The sequence below is a fragment of the Notechis scutatus genome, chromosome 3 (assembly GCF_049901735.1).
Source record: "Notechis scutatus isolate UNSWTSFEM ecotype Mainland chromosome 3, rNotScu1.2, whole genome shotgun sequence".
NCBI lineage: Eukaryota > Metazoa > Chordata > Lepidosauria > Squamata > Elapidae > Notechis > Notechis scutatus.
Window position 1 is genome coordinate 35,280,615 of NC_142011.1, and position 22,859 is coordinate 35,303,473.

The window sequence follows — 22,859 nt, forward strand, 5'->3', positions numbered from 1 at the left end:
CCATCTCATAGGCTGGAACATCAATGGCATAAACTTGACGTGCAAAGGGCCTTAAGCATCTATCTAGACCGCACAGCGGCATTTCGAAAATCTGAGGCTCTATTTCTATCCTTCAACCCATCCACTTTAGGACAAAAGGTGTTGTCCACGACCATCGGTAGATGGTGGAGAGCCACCATGGCTAAAAGTTACGAATGCCAGTCCATCTCAGTTCCTAAGGGCATTACAGCCCACTCAACAAAGAGTGTGGCAATGTCAGCAGCATGGGCCACACAGGCCTCCATAGACGAAATTTGCAGAGCGGCAGCTTGGGCTTCACCATCTCCCTTTGTCAGAAATTATTAAATTGAGGCCTATGCCTCAGCGGATGCTTCATTTGGCAGAAGAGTCCTGCAGAGGGCCCACAGAGTTTAGGAGTTGATTTCGATCCAGACGGAGTCCCTCCCTAAGGACAGGCCAAGCTTTGGTATGTCCCAATTCTGGATGCTCTGAACAGCTCATGGGAGAAAGGGCGTTGGTACTTACCTAATACGCCCATTCTCTGTGAGCTGTGAAGAGCATCCAGCCCCACCCATTTCTTTCCGTCTGGTGGGGTTCCGTTCCAGTCAGGGATCTAGATTAGGTGATGAGTTCCGGACTTGGCACTCAGTCTTCGCAAAACTGGGGGACGCTGAGGAGGAGTCCCGTGGAGGGGGAGGAGCGTCCCGGAGTTTTAAGCCCAGCCTTTCCAGAAGAGACTGAAGCACCTCCCAATTCTGGATGCTCTTCACAGCTTACAGAGAACGGGCGTATCAGGTAAGTACCAACACCCTTTTTCAGTTATTCATCAATATAAGGTTATTGTAAAAAACTATTAAAATGTCACAAATGTGTGATGATGTGTTACATAGTTTTTATTTGGAGTCTACTGTTGTCTGAAAAAGCTGAAAAAATATTTCTGTATATTAATATTTGAATAGTTGAAATTTCTATTTTTTTAGTATGAAGAAACTGTTTCATATTGTGCTTTCTGTGGTTGTTCAGATTTAGGACTCAATGTAGCCAGACTATACTTGCATTTATATTTTATGTGTCCGTGTATTCAAAAGGCAGACTGCTTTATATTGGTATACCCGGTCTAATGTGTCTGAAACTGATGTAGTATCAGTATTTTGAGAATCTGGGAGTCGAGTGACAGAACTGTAACAACAGAAACTGAATAGATTATAGCATTTCATTCATTGTTGATATGATTATACATTTGGCACTCTGCAGCAATGATTTTTTTTTCTTTTGGTGTTACACGGGACTGCTGATGTGGTTGCTATCATTTAGTCCTTTTTTGCTTTTGAGATTATTTACATTAGGAAGAAAAGTTTAGGAGTTAGGTTCTGAACTTTTATCTGTTTCTATAACTTTTAAGAAAGAAAAAACATAAGTGGAATCTACCGTTTTGTATTGTTTTAAGGTATTGAAAATATGAAAACAATGTTAAACAACAGATTAGGTATCTGCCTGTTTAAATACATATTTATTTTGCTAAATATGGTTGCTGTATGGTTATTTTCATAATACTATAAATATGTTTTGATGAAAAAGACTTGGCTATACATATGGATTGGTATTCAGCTAAATTCATACAGCTTTGTTAACATGTGCTCCATTCTTTGATTGGTTTAAATGCCAAAAAAATAGCAACAATAAGAAACCAATACAGAACTAATAAAGAACACTATCAACAAATACATTGATATATAAATCAATCCAGATTCCATATGCATTGTACATTGAATTTATCATTTAATTTTTTTTTTTTTGTTTTGTTTTTAATCTGTGTATAGATGGCTCAGTGCGTGACCAAGGTGGAACTGTCCATATCCTGTGACAGCCTGATTGATAAAGATGTTGGCTCAAAATCTGATCCTCTGTGTGTCTTGCTTCAGAATGTTGGTGGCGACCAGTGGACTGAAGTAAGGAATTTTTGATGACAATAAATTTATCAGATGTAGGAAAAGCCTTTTAATAGAGATTGGTTTTAAGTATGATTAAATTGACTTCTGTGGAAACAATTCCAAGGAATTATTTTTGATAAATTTGATGGTAAATGCATTAAATTTAATAACACCCCATAAACAATCATAAACACAATTAAATGATCCCAAAATGAGTTTTATTAGTACATTAAATGTTTAGTTATTTAGCATATTCCTTTCTATTTTAAAATATATTTATTGTTAAATAATTTTGCTTCTTGTTATTGAATAGTTTGAGATCACTTGAGACTTTCAAGAAGAGATTAGATTGCCATTTGTGAGAAATGGTGTAGAGCAGGGGTCCCCAACCGCCGGTCCGTGGACCGGTACCGGGCCGCGGAACAAGCCTTACCGGGCCGCTGGTTGCTGGGCGCCGCCATCTTTTTTGGTAAAAAGCGCTTCTGGTGAGCTTTTCCGGGTAGAAAGCTCACCGGAAGCGCTGTTTCATCATAAAAGATGGCGGCGCCAGCGCTTCGGTGAGCTTTTCCGGTAGAAAGCCATTTCTACCCGAAAAAGCTCACCAGAAGCGCTGCGCCGCCATCTTTTTATGACGAAACAGCGCTCGTGACGTCACCGGAAGCGCCTTTTCGTCATAAAAGATGGCGGCGCCCAGTTGACGCTGGTACCGGTCGCGGCGCCCAGCTGATGTCGGAACCGGGCCGCGGCGTCGAAAAGGTTGGGGATCCCTGGTGTAGAGTCTCCCGCTTGGGGGGGGTTGGACTAGATGACCTACAAGGTCCCTTCCAACTCTTTTTTTTTTTAAGCAAATTTTATTAATTTCAAAGACAAACAAATCATCATCAACCATTACATATTTGAACCTTTTTCCATTATAAATTTTACAAGTCAGATAAAACCTTATTTTATACAAAACAATTCTATTTTAAGCCATTTCCATATGAGCATAAAAATACCTCTTATCCAATTTCTCTTTACTTCTCTTTACTCTTATTCAATTTCACTATTATTATTTCATCTATTTCTTTCTGACTTGATTACCATTATTCTCATTCTGTATTTCTACAAGGTTTTATTAATACTCTCAAAAACATAAACACACAACAAACAAACATATAAAAATTATTTTAGGAAAGTAACTTGGCCCCAGGTACCTCTCTTTATATGGGCTTCAATTATATTCATGCTCATCTTACATATCATTACCTATTTTGTTTATCATTCTATATCTTCTATATAAACTTCTCCACACATTTCACTCTTCATAATTCTATCTTATTTAATCCATCTTAATTTAAATCATTATATTTGTATCTTTTGCCCATTCTTTATTATCCCTCTATCTCATTCCTTATAATGAAAAAAAAAAAAAAGAATTTCTCCTGAAATCACTAATCAGAGTATGATGCCTTTCTATCCTCCCCCTAAATTAATTAGATTAACATTTAAAATAACACCTAATACCCAATCTGATTCTGCTTGGTACATTCTATCTACCAATTTTTTTCTCTTAATAACAATAAAAACAGAGTAATAAATCCAAAATGATTAAATACATAGTTAAATAATAAATCTAAATATTAAATCTTATAACATTCCCATTGCCTTTCCCTTTAATATTTTATTACATTTTAAAATCAATCATTATTAAACATTTCAACATTTTAATTTCTTATTAACTCTTAAGCCATTCTAATTTTCTATTTCTAATACAGATGTTACAATACCATCTTATGTACCTTGCAAAATCTTTTTTAAAGAAATTGTACTTTACCCTTTGTCCCTAAAAAAAATTCCTCTTTTCGCATCTAATTTCAAAACATTGTGGCTTTTCTCCGCCTTTCCCCTTTCTTTCTTCCCCCACCAAATCCTCCTACCCCCCCTTCTTCTAGCCTCTGCCTTGCTGGCATCCCTTCTCTGTTGTGTTCCCTTTTTCTTTTGTTTACTATCATTATATTTATTTTGCATCTTATTTTTCTCTTTCTTAAATGTTTTTTAGATCTTAAGTCCTTCATTTTCCTCGCTTTCTTCCTTCCTTCTTTCTTAGTTAAATTTTGGAATTCATTAAAGATGGCGTCTTCGTCTTCTTCTTCTTGTTGTTCTTCTGCCTCCATCTGTTGTATTGTTTGTTGATAGTTAACCAGCGCCTTTTCTAAAAATAGGAAGGCTTTTTCCATACCATCTTTACCGGCTGCTTTTGTTTGCTCATATTCTTCCCTCAGTTCCTCAAAAGAAAAAGCCATCATAGATCTTTTCTTTTCTTTTTTCCCTCTTTCTTCTTACACCAACCAAGATATTCCAAACAAAAGGTAAAACAATCCCAAAATCCACAATCCTCAATCAATCCAAGCCAAGACAAAATTCTCCCTTTCTCTTCCAGGGGTAGTATCAGACAAAAGAAAAAAGAAAGTCCAAATCTATATTTTGAAGCCTTATTGGAGTTATATTTCTGTCTTCAAATCCTTAAGGCATCTCCTCCAACAAAATCAAACCAGATGAATATATTTTTTGTCCTCTCCCTTCCGACTTATCCCATAAAGCTAGTTTTACCTGAAAAAAACAGGTTTCTCAATATCCACTTATTAATTCCGTCGGGAGGGAGAATAAACTTTCCTTTCAGCACCTCAAAATTGCCGCTTATTTTCTCTTGTGGAAAGAATCATCCAAAAAGCCATCATTTCCAGGAATTATATTAAATGTATCTTAGAGTCCTGGATCAACCAAGAAAACTTTCACTCTCAAAAGCTTTCTCCTCTTCCTCCTGCGCATACTTGCCCAGCTGCCGGCTTCTTTGTGGCGGCCATTGCGGACCGCCGCTGCATCGTCTTGGGAAAAGGGGTTCTGCCGGCCGGGAGGGGTCTGCAACACCCCAAACCCCTCTCCGGATCCCCCTATCTTCAGCTACCCCTGCAGGGTAGCCTAGCTCCGGACCCATCCGGATCGGAGCACCAAAAGCGGCTAGCGCGGCAGGGATCGCTCAGAGTCGCAAATCCCTGCCGCTCGCGAAGCCGACAAACCGGATTATCTGTTATCTATTATCTGAGATGGGAAAAAGAAATAGACTGTGAGAAAGGAACTCTTACTCAATTTTTTGGATTCCCTACATATCTGTCTGCAGATAATATACATTTTTTAAATATTTAAAGTATTATTATTGCATTTTATTTTTTCCTTCCAATTATTTGAAGCAGCGTTTGGATATAGCATGTTGCAAGAACTTTATTTTTAGCAATTACATAGACAAACCTTCTCCAATATGAAAAGTTAGTTTTAATAGAATCCATTCACCTTGCTGCTGATTGTATTCTTTTTTGCTTTCCTTTTACCTTTCTCAGCATTACATAGAAAAATACTGGACACAATATCTCAAAGACTATGTTTTTTTTTCTTTTTCATTTTCATTCATATACATATGAATATGTGGTTTATTTAATATGTTGTTTGAAATAGAATGGGGCAGCATGGTGGTTTAGCAGTTAAAACACTGGGCTTGTCAGTTGGAATGCCAGTAGCCCATGTTTGAGACCCAAGCGCCATGTGATGGAGTGAGCTCCCATCCTCACCCCAACTCCTGCCAATGTAGCAGTTTGAAAGCATGCAAATGTGAGTAGATAAATAGGTACCACTTCAATAGGAAGGTAACAGCATTTTGTGACGACATGCTGGCCACGGAAATGTCTTCAGACAATGCTAGCTCAATACTTTGAAACAGAGATGAGCACTTCCCTTCTAGTCAGTATTGACTAGCGGAGTAAAATCTGCAGGGACTTTTTTACTTTTTTATCTTGAAATAGAATAGGAAAACTCAGCATTTTGTTCAGTCATAAAGTTGGTCCTATTCAAAGTACTTCTGTTCCATAGCATATTTTTTATAATGGACCAATATAGTTACACATAATATTGTTAATTTGATTAAATAAAATCCTGTTTTCAGTTAAAATGGAAATAGATTAAAAGTTTGGAGGTGAGTGGTGTAGAAAAATCCACAATATTCATTGTTACTAGTGAAGTATGCTTTCTAACTATGTATAGAAAAAGAATATTATGTTTTTCTGAACATTTTTGCTTAGGAAAAAAAAAAAAGACAAGCTTCCTTGGATATCAACTTGCCTCACACTACTGATCTCCCCAAGTGAAATGAAGCCCAGGGTAATGCTATATTAGGGCGTGTCAAACTTTTTAACTTTCAATTTCAAAATGTTAAGGGTGCTCAAAAGTTGTCACATGCCTGGGGATTGTAAATATATTTTGGTTTCTTTAATATAAAAGCCTAATAAGTAACTACATAAATATCATAACTTTTGAACATATTGCTTGTTTCATTTGCTATATATGAATCTATTTTGTTCACACTGCATTGTGTGTTAAGCAGCTCTTTTTCTTTTTTGTTGTCGTAGTTGAATCGAACTGAAAAAATAAAGAATTGCCAGAATCCACAATTTTCAAAAAAGCTGCTAATTGATTATTACTTTGAGAAAGTTCAGAAGGTGAAATTTGGTATATATGATATTGATAATAAGTCATATGACTTAAGTGATGATGATTACCTTGGAGGAGCTGAATGTACTCTGGGTCAGGTACTGTAAACAACTATGATCACTACTGTATAAAATGTTAAGTAAAAGTTTAGATTTATTCTTTTTGTTGTTGTTGGTAAATAAAAGGAGATACTAATATACAGAAGCTTTAAGTTAAGAAAAGAGATAACGACTTACTGGGTTTTTTTTCTTCTGTTTTGTTATTCTTGTTGAGAGGAAGAAGGACTTCCTGTATTTCTTGGATGCTATCTGACAGAATCCTTAAAATAATTACAGCCAATTATTTCTCTATTTCACTTGGATGATTGCATTTATAAGTAACAGTAATAAATAACAGTAATTTTATCAGTAAAAATGGTTGATCTCAAAAAATCCACAAAATTGTCCTTCTAAATTATTCATATCTCATGGACATCTAAACCCATAGTTTGAGAATCCATGCTGATTAAAAATCGTCCTACCAGGCTCCCCAAGAACTGCTTTCTTATAAAATAACCATGCAGTAATTAATAATCTTTTACTGGGAAAGATTAATGAAGTTCAGACTTTTACAATATAAATAAAGATAAGACACATTTTCATATTTTTTCTTTATAATTTGAATAATGTATGCAATTTATCTTCTAGATTGTATCAAGTAAAATACTTGTTCAGCCTTTAATGTTGAAGAAAGGAAAGCCTGCAGGAAAAAGCATTATTACGGTAAAAGGAAAACTCAGTTATAATTTGTTATGAATATATGAATTAAGTTATACACCTGTTACTTCTAGAGTTTAATGTATCTCAAGCATTTTTTTCCTTCAGTTAAGTTAATATGATGTATCCATTGCTTGGTTTTGTCAATGGTTTTAAAAACTAATTTTTAAATATATATTCTACAATAATAGGTGTCTTCCAAGATTACTAAAACAACATTTCCTTCAACCTGCAGATTTGTGCAGAAGAGATTAAAGATACAAGAGTTGTTTCAATTGAGGTTGAAGCTCGGAATTTAGACAAAAAGGTAAAAAGAAGTGTAAAAAAAAATCTAGTAGTTCAGTTATGTTCTAGTTTGGAAATTACTTTAATTTGGAAATTACTTTAATCAGCCTCCACCTGAGTCTAACGTCTAGCCAGGAATGAACCTCCAGAATGTATTGAGTCAGAATCACTTATCTTAGAACTGAGGTAGTCTACATTGACTCACTAGTGATAAAAGTTGGAAACAAGCCCCTATTTTTCCATCAGAGTTTTTCTGGGTTGTTTTTTTTTCAGAGGAGGCAATCGATAAGTCTTTGAACATGGAAGTGAAACAACAGGCCTAGACCTGGTGTTTGAAGTTGTGTGTATGCAGTACTTCTACCATATATTATTCTAATGCTATTAGTATTTTAATAAAAGAGGCCTCCTTCCATGCTGCTGGCTTACCACATATCAATATCTTATGTCAGATAGCAGAAAAGTATCCTTCCCTTTATCTGGTACAGGACATTGTCAGCAGCATGGACAAAAGGCACTCCCAGGATTCCTTGGCTAATTCCAGTTAATTTTTCCTTCCCTAAGTAACTAGGAGTAAGTGGAAACTGGATTCAACGGGCACATATCTAGTACCATAGTGCCTCTGACACGAGGTAGCTTCCTTCTGTAGACTTCCTGTTAATAAGCAGCAAGTAAGCCAAATACTTTTTGTACGATGAAACAACAACTTAATATGTGACAGTACTCTTGAATCCATAGTTAATATCGATTACGCTGTCCCCCCCAAAAAGATTCTGTCTTTTGAGGAATAATGGCATGTAACTGTGCCAAGATTCCTTTCACTGCACCTGCACCAAGAACAAACAACACTGGGTGCTTTAATACCCATGGAATGTCCAGGATGAACTGTGCTAAATAGTACAGCAATAATGGAAAAGGTCTGTCATAATTTAGAATTTTGTGTTTTTTTCACTAGAAAAACCATCTGTATGGTATTCCCCACCCACCCACCCACCCACCCCGTCAGCCATAATTATCTTGGATTGGGCGCTTCCCTCACTTTCCTTCTCTTTCTTTTTTATAGTTCACAATATATTTAGGAGGGCAAAACACATACCATGGTGCTTAATTGGATTATCTTTATATAGTTCTCTTTATCTAGTTTTAGGATTTGTGTGGAGAACAGTTCACGTTTTAGGTCATATTTGTACCAAAATATTGAACATTGCAACTTTAAAGTACCACTGTATGTTCAGTGTCTGTGGCCACATTTTTGCATTCAGTTTTATGAGACCATAATTTTAGAATTTCTTAAAAAGAATAGTGAAGACTTTCTGGCTTATAAACTAGCTAAACAACAATGCCTTATTCTAATCAATTTTACTAGAGTGGTCTCAGTGCCTTCTGCATGCTTTAGATATGCAGATGCTCAGCTTTTATGTTTTTGAAGCATTATAAACTTAACCTTTGGGTCAGTAAGTGCTGTCTTTAGTAACTTCTGGTCCCATCACATAAGCCATCCTTTGGAAGTTCCTCTTGAAGCCTCAGTGGCAGTCATTGGAAGTAAGGGGAGCTCTGTCTCTCTCTCTCTCTTTCTTTTCCCAGAAATCTCAACAACTTGAAGCTTGTTCTGTGCAAGTGCAGATCACACAAGTATGAATTCACAAATCATTGAATCTTGGTGGTAGATAACTAACTAGTTTTTATACACAACTGCAGCCTGAATGTCCCTTATATAGGTATAGATTGAAATAATTAAGATGTGGAAGAAGACAGAGATGAAGGAAGAAATGACTGTACATTGAATCTACTAAAACATAACATAGGCCTAATTTTCTCAATGTTTCCTTGAAAAGAACTAACTCCTAAAGAGAATAAAAAAGCCATCATAATTATGTTTCAGTTATTACACTCAGGTAATATTTTAATCAACAAAATAGAACAAAATAATAATAAAATATTTAAGGTTTCCTTAAAAAATTTCAAACAAGAAATCAAGCAAAAGACTAGTTGACTTATGACCACAATTAAGCCCAAAATTTCTGAAGCTACATGAGACAGTTATTAAGTTTTGCCCCCATTTTATGGCCCTTCTTACCACAATTGTTAAATCAGTGCCATTGTTAGTAACACAGTTGTTAAGTGAATCTGGATTCCCATTGATTTTGCTTGTCAGGAGTTGCAAAAGGTGATCGCATGACCTCTGGATACTGCAACCATCATAAATATGAATCAGTTGCCAAGCACCTAAATTTTGATCACATGACCATAGGGATGCCATAGTGTGAAAACAGTCATAAGTCACTTTTTCAGTGCCATTGTAACTTCGGTCACGAAATGAACAATTGTAAGTTGAGGATTACTTGTGTATTGCTTTAGATGAAATCTTTTATTGTTCTTATGTCTGTATAAAATTATTTTCCCAATACAGGACTTTTTAGGCAAATCAGACCCATTTTTGGAATTCTATAAACAGAGTGATAGTGGAAAATGGCAACTTGTATACCGATCAGAGGTAAGATTTCCAGCACTTCCACCTTAGTTCATAAAGAGTTCTTATATATTAATGGGGAGTTACAGGTCTATGTATAAAGATGGGTGGGGTTTCAGATTCACAAATAGGCTTCATTTGGACAGATGTTTGTTTTCCTGTGACGTAGAATGGTTTTCTCTAATTTACCATGTTCCTTCAAAAGTTTCTGCGTTGCTTCACACTTGTTTTATTATTCTGAAGCTCCAGTCTCTTGCAAATCTGACAATAAAAAGGAGAAGGAAGAGTAAAAGTCCTTGGTGCATGCAGGACTTACATAAAATGCCTTTCTGGGATGAGAGTGACCTCTACCATCTTTGTTTATCTCACTTGCATTCTTTGGTGCAAGGTGAGATTATGAGGGCAGGGATTCTTGACCACTGATCTGGAAAGTGCAAGGGCCAGCAGCAGTGCTTGACTATGGGGAAGGGCCAGGATAGGTTTCAGTCAAACTGTAAGTGCAAAGAAGCTTTTGAAATTATTTATAAATATTCCAGGCAAGCAAACTCTACAGTTTTAAAAGGAAAAAAAATTAAGTGCCTATCGTATAAACTCCAGGTAATGTTTGGACTGCTTTGGGCAGGCTATTTCCAAAGCATAGATCAACTCTTTATTTTCAGAGGTCAGACATAAGCACTTCGTGCAGAGTTCCTACCTCATAAAAAGATACTTCAATTGATTTGGGAAATGCCTCTCGTTGCCATCTCACTTCTATACTTGGCCACCTTTCAAAGGCAAAGTAGGTTTCTGTCTACTTTTTTGGACTCAGTTTGTTAATGGTTGGATAACAACAAACAAATCAATTGGGATGTTATAGAAGAAGGCTTCACAGACTTGCTCTAGCAATCTTGTAGGTCTACCCAACTTCAACTTTCATCCAGGATGGAACTGAAATATTAATTGAAGCACATATTGAAAATGTATTTAAATATGACTTTGGAAATGAAGTAAATGTAGTAATTTAAGAAATGGTAACTTTATTTTGCTCATTCATTCATTCATTCATTCAACTTACATGCCACCCATCTCGCATAGAGGCTTACAACAAATATAAGACTATAAGGTAACCTTGTGGTTGTCTTGGACAAATGTGACCATGAACAGAAAAACAAAATATTTGGAGAGATATACAAATATGTAAAACATGTGCTTTCATAATACATTGATAATAACTATTTAAAAATATTTTTAGGTAATTAAGAACAATTTAAATCCTTGCTGGAAAAAGTTCAGCGTACCTTTGCAAACATTTTGTAGTGGTGACTTCAACAGACAAATCAAGGTGAGGAGAATGATTAATCTCAGACAAGTTATAAACTCATTTTATTAAATTCATTTTTTGTTCTGATATGATGCCTGATTTTTAGATGAGTTAGAATTAAAACTTATTTAATTGGCATATTATTTATAAAGCAAACGGCTTCTCTCTCCACTTTCATCTGTTTCTCTGAAATATCCTAGTACTCCCTCCCCCTCTGCTTTCGATTGCTTTAAAAGACCATTCAGTATAATTTGTAATATCTGTAATAGAGTGCAGTTGGTTCCTGTGACTCAGTCATTAAGCAAAGTGTTCGCTAAATGAAAAATCACATGACTGTGACTGCACTTTCAATTTTATTTTAGCTTTCCACTGGCAATACAGTATCAGAAGGATAGGACGGTAAAAAGCTGGATGAGACCAACAGTAGGGAAGGTTTCTGAATATCAACTCAAGAGGAAGTTGAGTGAAAGAGCAAATTCTATAGCCCTTCCCAACCACCACTTTTTTCTCCCCCACTCTATGAATGCTCACCCACCACTAGGATAATTAACAAAAAGTGAATTAAATGTTTCGATGTAGATTCATTGCAGAGGAAGGGATTGCAAGAGAACAAGCAGGCATACAGTGGGGAATACACATCAAAAGGAATTTGCTAACCTGCTGTTTGCCTAGTCCTTTTATGACTGTAAGCAGGAGCTTCTTAGGAAGCAAACAAAAGCTTTTTAGTGTGATTAGAGTGTTGACAGTATCAGGCAGCAGTGGGAAAGATATAATCAACTAATTGAGATCAAAGAACTGAGCATGAGGTTAGGACAGCTGTGCTGTTGAAATATAGCTTGTTAGATAATCTCTCTGCAAGAGGGAGTGGAAGGAAAAACAAGTCAGCCATAGAACAACAGAATTACTTAGTGGTTATAATGGTAAACGTTTGACAGAGTTTCTGTGAAGTTGCAAATGTGGGCATTGGTCACAAAGTTACTTTTTCATCACAATTATACTGCAAACAGTTGCTAGCCAAGGCAGTTATTAAATGAGGATAATCTGTAAATTTAAAGATTATGCTGTTGTTATTTAGTATTTACTCTTAAGAAATGTATTTTTCTTGAAGACCAAGATTATGAAGACATAAAGTATGAGCTTGCGTTTTGTAAAGTAAGTGTGACATATTGTTGATTGTGGTAAGATATGAAAATATGACCTGAATATACCAGAAATACCTATTTGGATGTTTTGGCATAAGATTTTATCATCTAATTTATAAAACCAGTATGCTCATGTCAAAACATTCTAGAATACAGTGGTTGCAAAACTCATAATCACTTTTTTAAATTATATTTCAAAGTAGTGTATGAAACTGCCCAATATATTTCTTTTGCTGATGTTCATAAGAAGAGTCAACTAAAAGCCTAGTCATTAATTGTCAGGTACAAACAATCAGATCCACACATGAAGAATTCAACCAGCTGTTTTATTGGTGAAGCCTATACTCAGGAATCTTTTCAGACTGATGGTTTGTATCTGGTTTAGGATAGATAAGATTCAACAGCATGGGAAGAAGAGGGGGAGCTAGATTTATCCTCTTGTGCTTGCATAGGGATTCTAGACTAATTCTTTATTTGACTCCTCCTCCTGGCTAGGCCTGTCTCTTTGACATTAATACATTTCAACCTTTGATTTTAACTTAGATTTTAATACCACCATTCAACTTTCACAACCCAGGGTTGAATGTAAAAAAGCTATAGGATAGGATCTGACATTTTATGTAGAAGAAATCATTTAAGATTGCTACTAATACATATTAATACAGCATTATGAATCATAATGGTGTTTATAAGTAATACATCATAAGCATAAGTTGAAAGAATTAAACTATGATTTCTTTCTCTATTGGGAGAAAAGCTGCAAAAATATGAAAACATTCAGAAGAGGTAGACATGAGAAGGTTGGATGAAATAAGAAACTGATGGATTAGAAATACATAGCTGTCCTGTGTTAAGATAAGCTTATGCTAAAAAATACAGTGAGTTCCTTCTTCCTCTTGAATGGGTGATGACCATGAACTAAAATCTTTTTCTATAGTATTTCCTTCTTGCAACAGCATGTTCTTTGTTTATCCTCCTATAGAAAAAAAACTTAGAGGTATGCAGTTTCTCCTGTTTAGTTAAGGCTGCTTGAGAGAAGATCATAGACAAAGAAAAGTAGTTATTAAGAATAGTCTCAGTTGTTATTTATTTCAAATGTTCCATACCATTTATTCTTAGATGGTTGCTTCATAAATGGAGAAGGGCCTTTTATTCTTAGTTTTATAATAACCATGAAACATAAAACTATTATATCTTACCACAATCCAAAGTAACCCTACTTAACTATTGTTAGTAGTATTAGTAGATTGATTGAATAAATGCCATCAAATTGGTGTCAATTCTCAGTAACCACCTAAGTAGATTCTCCCCATATGATCTGTCTCTAATTATTAATAGATTAGCTTCCTTTAAAACAGGAGCGTCAAACTATCAGCCTGTGGGCAAGATGCGTCATGCACTGGCCACACCCGGTTTAGTGAAAAGGGAAAAAGTTGCCATATGTCACATGACGCTGTGATGATGCAAGTTTGACACTCCTGCTTTAAAGGTTAACAAAGGAAATTTGCTCTTAAGGCTGTACAAGGCTGCTCTTAAGTTTGCAGATGTTAATAGCACAATTGTATTCAGTAAATTTTGGAATATTAATACTCAGCATCTGGAAAATGCAGTGATACCCAATTAAACAAGCAATGTAGTTCCTACATTACCATCTATAGGGATATTGGAGTTAACATTTTTTGGGTGAATAGGATATAGTTGCATTTTTATGCTTTGCCAATCTTGCCATTGTAAGGGCCCATTTAAACTAAATTTTATATCCCAAAATATTCATTGCTTGCTTATTAATTTTCATTAAAATATTATTTAGCACTGTGTATATATTCCATGCCTTAAAAAGAGAACTTGAGGAGAAACTTAATGGTGAAGAATGATCTTTTCTTTGCTAGGAATCTCTGAGTGTTCTGAGTCAGTAAACACTGACTGGAAGGAGTTAGTAGATCTCCAGCCTATATAAATCCCACTTTTGGATACTCATTATTGCATTTTCTGTGTATATTTACTTTGGGGGTTGTTCATGGGAGTTGCAGTTTCACTAAGCATAACATTTGCAGAGTCACATTTAGGAGCTGTATTTGAGAGTGGTTTACTTTCTGAATGTTAGTATAGTTGTCATAGTGCTACTTGTATTATCATTTGTCTCTTCAGTGAATCAATTTTCAGCCATTCTCATGTGGGGCATATCAGTGGGATTCAAATAATTTAACAACCGATTCTCTGCCCTAATGATTTCTTCCAACAACTAGTTCACCAAACTGCTCAGAAAGTTAACAACCGGTTCTCCCAAACTGGTGGGAACTGGCTGAATCCCACCACTGTGGCATATAGAAGTAATAAGCAAAATTTGGCTAGCTGAAAGTTTCCACATGTGCCTTATGATTGCTAGTATAGCTCAAGAATATGGGGAAGCTGTAGAGTAGCACTTGGTGGATGTTTACAGATCATTGATAGTCCATAGGTCATATCTGAGAATCACTATTATTATTTTATAGGTCCTCCAGAGATTTTGTCCTCCACTTTATTCAGAGGGAAATTTAATTATCCAAAGGTTTGGAATCTAGCATCATTAGTAAACAGATGGTTAATGTAAGGAAGTTTGTATGTTTTGGACACTAGATGAAGGCTAGTAAAGAGTTTAATTAATTAATGGTTATATGATGTAAAATGCAATTATGATGTAGGTGTTGATGTAATTATTGAGATGCATTCTTTTTCCTTATCGGAAAAATACCTTTACTTTTGAATTTTGCTTTGTTATTAAAGTAGCAGCAAAGAATACTTACCACTTTTGTATCTAGTGAAAAGTGTCTGGTCTTTTCTATCAGTGTGACTGTCTTAAAGGATTTTGCCTTTAAGTTTTGGTTCCCAGACCTCTTTAGTTCTGGTCTGTGATATTTTCATGTACAATTTTAGTTCAAAATATGTGTCATTAAAAGTTGATCACAAGCAAATATATTTAGGATGAACATATTATACAATATTTACAGCATGTTGATAAACACTACACATAAAATCTAGCCCTGTAGTGTTAATATATCACAGTAAGCAAGAACAATAAGATGTGTTTTCCTTAAAGATATCAGCATTATTCAAATAACTTATAAGCCCTGATACAAAACAATATCTGTATGATTTCCAGATTTTTTTATATTTTATGCTTAATTTAACATGGGCATTCAGGTCATATTTTGTTTGATTATTTTGAGTATGAGCCTTGCAGTTTCTGCATGAATGGATGTTCTCATAAAATAGAAAGAACTGTGGGGTTCAGTCTTGTCATATTTTGTATAATTCATGCATCTATTTGCTGTTGAGTGTCTTATATTTTAGTTCTGTTTAAAACTCATCTTGACCTTATATTGCCTATGCCATCTTTTCCCAATCCGATATGCTTCAGATTTATTAAAACTATAACTCTCAGACATTTTCTGCCAGCAATATTCTGAGAAGTGTATATCAACATATCTGGAGGGCATCAGACTAGGAATTACTGCTTATGCTGGCACATACAGCACTTAACATTTCTGTATTTTGTTCCCAGTTGAATGCTTGTTTTCTGTAATTGGATTAATTGATTCTTAGATCAGTGGTGCATATTTTTTAAAATATGCTTTGTATCCTGAGTTGCCTTCCCTTTGCATAGTAAACACCTAACTATGATATTACATAGTAGTCCTTGAGGATTCATTTTGGGGTTTCTTTCTTACTATTAGGTTGCAGTTAGTGATATGGATGACAACACCAGTTCAGACTTGATAGGGGAATTCATATGCAACACCTCAAAGCTGTTGGAAGTGAGAGATCAAGTGGTGAGCAGCAGTCATTCTCCTTGTCTATTGCTCTCTGTTTCTTTCCTTTCAGGTGCACTGTTATGATTATGATAGTGATGGGTCACATGATTTAATAGGCAGTTTTGAAAGTACCCTGTCCCAGCTACAGAAGGCAGGTGACAGTTCTCCGGTGAGCCTTTAATTTTACTCTATTTGATTTATTTAATTATTGTATTCTTTTTCCAAGAAGCATAATAAAATATTATTTTCATTCTCCCAATATTTTTTGTGCAGATGTATGATTGTATGTGTGTGTTTATGGAGGAAAAAACAAGTTATATATGTTTTACATTCTGATTCTTATGAATCAAAACTGGTAGAGTTAGGAAAGCAGTTATATGGCTGAGTTGCTTGCAGCAGTAGTATTAGTAAATTTTCTCTAGTTGAATACAAATTTTCTGCTCCATGCTGATTAATCTTCTGCTGACTTGAAAGATAGCATAATAATCGAGTAATTTATAATATAGATTTAATTTTCCAGTGAGCAACTTCTCAATGTTCATTAGTTTTCTGCTATACCAATTGGGAGTCCAATATTTAATACTCTGTCTATATTAGACTGCTCTCCCAGAGGATTCACAAACTGAGAGGATAACTGTAGAAATTCTCTATTGAAATTTAGTTTAAATGCACATGATTTGTTACAACTCAATATTCTGTATCTCAGGAAAATTCTGTGTCAGATCAAAATCATTTATTTATTTTTCTATTGAAATAAGAGTAAAACAAAACACTGAATTTCCTACTATACTTGTATTTGGGCACAGGAATCTGCTGGCCAGGCAGATAGTTTTATTATACATCCTGAATGGCGAATGATAAAGATGGAGGCATTTTTGAAGCCTTTATGTCGCAGTGCAAAATACATATTAAATTCATTCCTTTTTGATTCAAATGTCTGAGGAGTAATTATAATATACAACAAATCCAAATTGTTAAAAGGTGCACCTTTAGAATAGTCTGTATAACTGGATCTGACACTAGTACAAAATTTCTGTTTTCATTCTTTAAGAAGTGTCCACTTCAGTGTTCTGGCTTCACTAGTGCTACTTATTTCAGCTCCTTATGTCTTCATTAAGTTAAGTATTAGTTATGCAGGTTATTCTGCTAGCAGTTGCATTGAGCTGATGCTGAACTACAATTTCCAACAAACCATGGAACCATGGCTATTTGTAAACTGGCAGTTGTAACTTGGTACCTTGTAAAGGAACTTAGCATCCCCCATTCTTATGCTCATATAATGATCTTAACATTTGTATTTTTCCACTATCAGAATATTTTATACGTCAAGAAAGAATAATATAGAAGTTCTTCCTAGTTATCTTTATTTTTTCCAAATTAATTTGGATTTACCAGAGGAATTATTCCCAATTCATTTTAAAGTGTTACTTGATTACTTTGATCAATAAGCTGATTTTGTATGTATGCCTTTCATATAGGTTGAATTTGAATGTATTCATCCTGAAAAAAAAAGAAAAAAGAAGAGTTACAAAAACTCTGGCATTGTTAGATTGAAATCTTGTAAGGTATGAATAATTTCATTTCATCCAGTTGACGTTTCTGTCATCATAAGGTAAAAATTATAATGTTGTAATGGTTTTGTTTTTCACAGATTGAAACAGAATATTCATTCCTGGATTATATCATGGGTGGTTGCCAAATTAATTTCACTGTGAGTATCAAATCATGTATTTGATTTCTAGATTAACTGTAAGCTCCAGCGTTTATATTTTTCTAAATAGTAATTGCATGGTAACATTTGCTAAGATGTTTAAAAAAAAAAAAAAGAAATGACTATGATTTACTAAATCTGTTTTATACATTTAGTAAAATTAAATATACTTTTTGTGTAGCATAATTTCATTATAATTAACCACAATACAACCAAGAGTATTTTTGACATATATTCAACCAATCTACCTTTGTCTATGAAGTTAGTAACTCATCTTAATTTGCCTTTGGTTTTTCAGAAGCTATTTTAGCAGCATTCTGTAGTTGCAGCTGGGTTTTCCTGAACCTAAAGTTATTGAGTAGAAATTTGTTTCTTATATTATCTAATATTTAATTTATCTTTCTTATTCTTCTTATCAGGTAGGGATAGATTTTACTGGTTCCAATGGAGATCCAAAGTCACCAGATTCTCTTCACCATATTAGTCCAAATGGGATAAATGAATATCTCACTGCTATCTGGTGTGTGGGTGGTGTGATCCAGGATTATGACACGTATGTTAAACTTACCATCTTTAGCTTATTTACTTACTAAAGCTTAGAAAGATTCCCAAAGGTCCATTGTTATAAACTATATTTCCTTTTAACTGGTAGTTTATTTAATGGAGCTAAAAGTTGCTGCCAACGTGTTTTGATACTAAGATTAATTCATTGTCTACTGTGCCATTGACATTTTTATTGGTTCTTTTTGAGTGAAAACTGTTAATCAACTGTCTCATAAAATAGCACTGTGTGTTTAACATGGTATTATAAAAGTTATGAGTGAACCATATTTAAAGAAGTACTATTACTTCGTGTATGGTAAAGAATATTAGAATGCCGTTTCTTCTTCAGTTTAAAAGAGACTTGAACTTATAACCTAGCTTTCTGAACATTACCACTTTAGAAAAAGATCAGGCTAGCTACAGCTATATGTACTTCAGTTAGCTTTGGCCAAATTAAAGTTAAATATGATTTATTTTATTCAACCTGTAGCTAAACAAAATAAAAAATATTGATCTCAGTATTTTTGATTTTCAGGGATAAGCTGTTTCCTGCCTTTGGATTTGGAGCTCAAGTTCCTCCAGATTGGCAGGTGGGTTTCTTAACTTTTATTACTGTTATAATTTTTTAGTTACCTTTGATTCCATGTCTTAATATGTCTGTCTTCTCAGGTTTCCCATGAATTTGCATTGAACTTTAATCCTGCAAAGCCCTATTGCCAAGGTAATCACTTATTTTTCTTCTAATAATAATATATTTTAAAAAGAAAGAACAAAAAGGTACAAGGGATTTTTTTCATTAAAAATAACAGGAACAATAATAGTTTTGAGGACAATCAGTATTTGGGCATGATCAGTACTGTAGTGTATCTAAGGATCTGAATTTTAGAAATCTTTATTCACTGTTTAAAAGAATGTAAATAGTATTATGATTTCACCTTATAGTAAAGTTTTGGCTTCTATAACATTCGGTTTGGGATAAAACATTAGTGAAATTGGGGAACAATTAGTTTATAAAAAATAAGACAGGATCTTTCACTGCTTAGGATGGAAGCAGCTCCAGTTTATTATACACTGTAGCCAAGAAATAATTTGTTTTAGCTCATACCTACTGGTATTTAAAAGAATAAAATTTGAATTTTGTTAAATAATTTAATACAGAATGTATGTGATATATGTATTGAATGCAGTCTAACCAATTTAATGCAATAACTTTAATTCACCGAAAAAGAAAACCTTTCAAATTTTCTGGAATTCTTTATGAGGCAAAATGAACTTGGTGTTTGTTTGTTTTTTGTTTGTTTGCTTGTTTGTATCCCACCTTTATCATTTTTGCAAATAACTCAAGTTGCCGAACACATCCAACACACCTTCCTCCTCCTATTTTCCCCACAACAACTATGTTGTTTGGGCTGGTACAAAGTCTTCTTTGATGACAAAGTCCCTTCTTTGATGTTTTAATTGAATTTTTTGAAGTATTATTGTAGTTAATTTTTGTTGATAACTGCTTTTTTGTGTTGCTCTTTTGCAACACAAATCACTTGTCTCCTTTAATTTTATCCAACACTGAAATAATTCTTGAATGCCTTTTCCAAACCACTTTGCCACCTTGTGGTGGTCTCCCATGGAAAGAATGAGACACAAGCGTGTGTACTCGGGATGGGAGCCCAGAGTAAATTCCAGTGCTCCCTTTTATTGAGATTTTAGTACATAGTAAGCATAATCACAATGTGGATTACAATAATTAGATATAGTACACAGACTTGTTTACAGTTGTCTGAGCTGCTTAATTGTTTCTAGTGTTTGCTTTTAATTTCCTTGCTTTATCTCAGTGACCTTTAGGCAGACATGTATGTATAATGTCTTAGACTAATCATTACCCAATACCCAAGTCAAAGTTTATTCCCACACCACCTGAAATATGGCTGATATCTGTGAGAGAATCCTTTTTATTATTTGGCAAGATGATGAAATTTCCTCTCAAGGCATTTTAGTTCTTTCATGCCTCACTTTTTGGGATTTTTTAAGAGTCAGCTTTTTTTAAAATGATATTGTCATAAACAAAGTTATAAAAGCCATTCTGTTAACAGTTTCAACATAAAGAAGGATAAATAATTAGAAATAAAATGAAAACTATCCAAAATCTGTTAAACTATATATTTTGGATTGGAGAATTTCTTAAAATTACATATTTTAGGTAAGAATTTAATTTTTAATTTTGAATGACATGTTTGTAGTAACATGCCTTTAGGCAAGATAGCCATCACAACCTCCTAGTACAATATTCTATTGTTAATAATGTTTTTATCATGACTTTCCTCTTAAAAGATGAAATATTTGGTATTTTCACCACCATGCTAATGGAGTGAGTGAAATGAGAATACAGATAATCTTCAGGTTGCAACCATTCATTCAGTGGCCATTCAAACTCACAATGGCACTGAATGAGGGTGACTCATGACAACGACTTGGAGTTCCGGATGTTCCAATTTCCTTGCAGTCATGTGATTGTGATCGGGTACTTGTCTCTTCATTATATCACAGTGAGCTATTTCTGATATTCCCTGCTGCCTTCTAACAAGCAAAATCAATGGGAAGTTGGCAGGAAGTCCTATATTGCAATCATGTACATCACACAGTCTTCATTTAATGACTGCAATCAGGACTGCCAGAATTGCCTTTGCTAAGCAACACAATTACATTATGTCATGCTTCACAACTGCATTACTTAGTGATAGAAGTTCCTAGTCTCAATTGCTTTATAACCCAAGAACTGCCTATAGGTAAATTATCCCAAAGGTGCTTTTTCAAGAGGCAACTGGACTTTAAAAGCACTTTTGGTGACCTGGATGACTGAGAATCTCCATAGACATATAGGTAAATAACCAACCTAATTCAAGTAGACTTCTACTCCCATTTCTTTATTGAAAGATTTGAAAAATGTTTATGATACTATATCTGAAGTTTTTAAAGTAATTCTGCTATTTCCTTGTTTTAGGAATCCAAGGAATTATAGATGCCTATCGACAGGCTTTGCCTCAGATTCGTCTTTATGGTCCAACAAACTTCTCTCCAATTATAAATCATGTTGCTAGATTTGCTGCTCATTCAGCGCAAGAAAAAACTGCTGCTGTGAGTTGGCTTGATGTTGTTTTGTTTTATACATTTACTTTTAATTTAGGAAGCTCCAAGTTGTCACAAATGCTTCATAAGAATAACATGGTTCAAGGACCACCACACCAAAAAAAATCTTTGATACAAAAGTTATTTACATGTAATAATTGTGTTTTAATCCCTAATCTGTATGGTCATCCAGATGTTGATAAATTGCAACTTTGAGTAGCCTTAGCCAAAGTTGAGGGATGCTGGCCATTATAATTCCACACCATTAAAAGCCTTCAGGCTGTCCAGAGAAGACAGATCATTCGAAGAAAAGCTTCAGTTTCCAAAGGAGACACATCTGTTTTTCCTTCCTCCACATCCAGGGGTGGGATATGACAGGGTTAACTACCGGTTCAGGATTTACAAGCTTCCCTGCAGGCTGTGAGCTGTGCCTGTAAATTGTCATCAGCAGCTGCCTGCAGAGACAGCAGCCTTTGAAACAGCCCTCTTTTCCTGCTTTTCTAACTGCAGTTGTGCCTCGTTTGGCAGCTAAAGTTGAAAAATCAGGAAATAAAGATCAGGTAAGAGCCCGGGTGGGCGGGTGAGCAAAAACATCAGCAGACATAGAACCAGTTCTATGTCTGCTGCTCTTCAGAGCTACTGGTTCTATAGAGGTGGACAGAACTGGTAGAAACCCACCCCTGTCCACATCCTCTGATTAAACATATAAGCCTTGTGCTATTTTAGTAAAAGTGGAATAAGTTTAAGATATTTTCTGCCATCAAGCAACTGTCCAATCCTTGGCAGAAATCTCAGCCAGTTATTACAGCTGACTTCCTAAAAAGGCTCTTCTCAGCTCTGCTCTTGTAGGAACAATTGCCTACCTATCTGCCTCTTCCATAGAAAGCTTCCTAACTGCATTGAGATTTCTTTCACCAGGACAAACCCTCCAGTGAATCCCTGGTCATCTTTTCCATGGGGACAGGTTGGGGAAATTCTGCATGGAAGAGTGTTACAAATCTTTTCTTTTGATTGCTCTTTTTTCCTTTCCTTTGGAGAAAGAGATGTCCTTTTTCATCACTTTCTTATCTCAAAGTCCAAGTTTGAAATGTGTGATCTGGGGAGAACCAAAGAATGATACTGTTTTCTGCTTTATTTTGCCAATTAGTTTGTGGAGGAGAAATCAATGAAAGATCTGCAGCCCGGAGTAGTCATGTCTATCATATATGAAACATGCTGCTACCAACCTAGCACTGAGGTGATGCTGTAGCCCTGGCAGCCTCACGTGACTTCATCTTGATCCTTCCCTGTGATAAG

General features: G+C 35.0%; 1 protein-coding gene across 5 annotated transcripts in view; it reads left to right on the forward strand.

Moving 5' to 3' along the window:
• The window catches only part of CPNE1 (copine 1), a 60,813-nt gene that overhangs the window by 35,660 nt on the left and 2,294 nt on the right, over positions 1 to 22,859 (forward strand). For 4 of the 5 annotated variants that reach the window (XM_026685198.2, XM_026685200.2, XM_026685199.2 and 1 more), the window contains 13 exons: positions 1,821 to 1,949; positions 6,368 to 6,547; positions 7,136 to 7,210; positions 7,440 to 7,511; positions 9,897 to 9,980; positions 11,188 to 11,277; positions 16,260 to 16,358; positions 17,668 to 17,754; positions 17,841 to 17,900; positions 18,320 to 18,453; positions 18,979 to 19,033; positions 19,113 to 19,164; positions 21,439 to 21,572. In XM_026685198.2, coding sequence (XP_026540983.1) covers positions 1,821 to 1,949; positions 6,368 to 6,547; positions 7,136 to 7,210; positions 7,440 to 7,511; positions 9,897 to 9,980; positions 11,188 to 11,277; positions 16,260 to 16,358; positions 17,668 to 17,754; positions 17,841 to 17,900; positions 18,320 to 18,453; positions 18,979 to 19,033; positions 19,113 to 19,164; positions 21,439 to 21,572 — 1,251 coding nt within the window. Of the gene's footprint in view, positions 1 to 1,820; positions 1,950 to 6,367; positions 6,548 to 7,135; positions 7,211 to 7,439; positions 7,512 to 9,896; positions 9,981 to 11,187; positions 11,278 to 16,111; positions 16,208 to 16,259; positions 16,359 to 17,667; positions 17,755 to 17,840; positions 17,901 to 18,319; positions 18,454 to 18,978; positions 19,034 to 19,112; positions 19,165 to 21,438; positions 21,573 to 22,859 lie in introns of all 5 variants that reach the window. The other variant, XM_087959478.1, reaches the window with a different exon arrangement.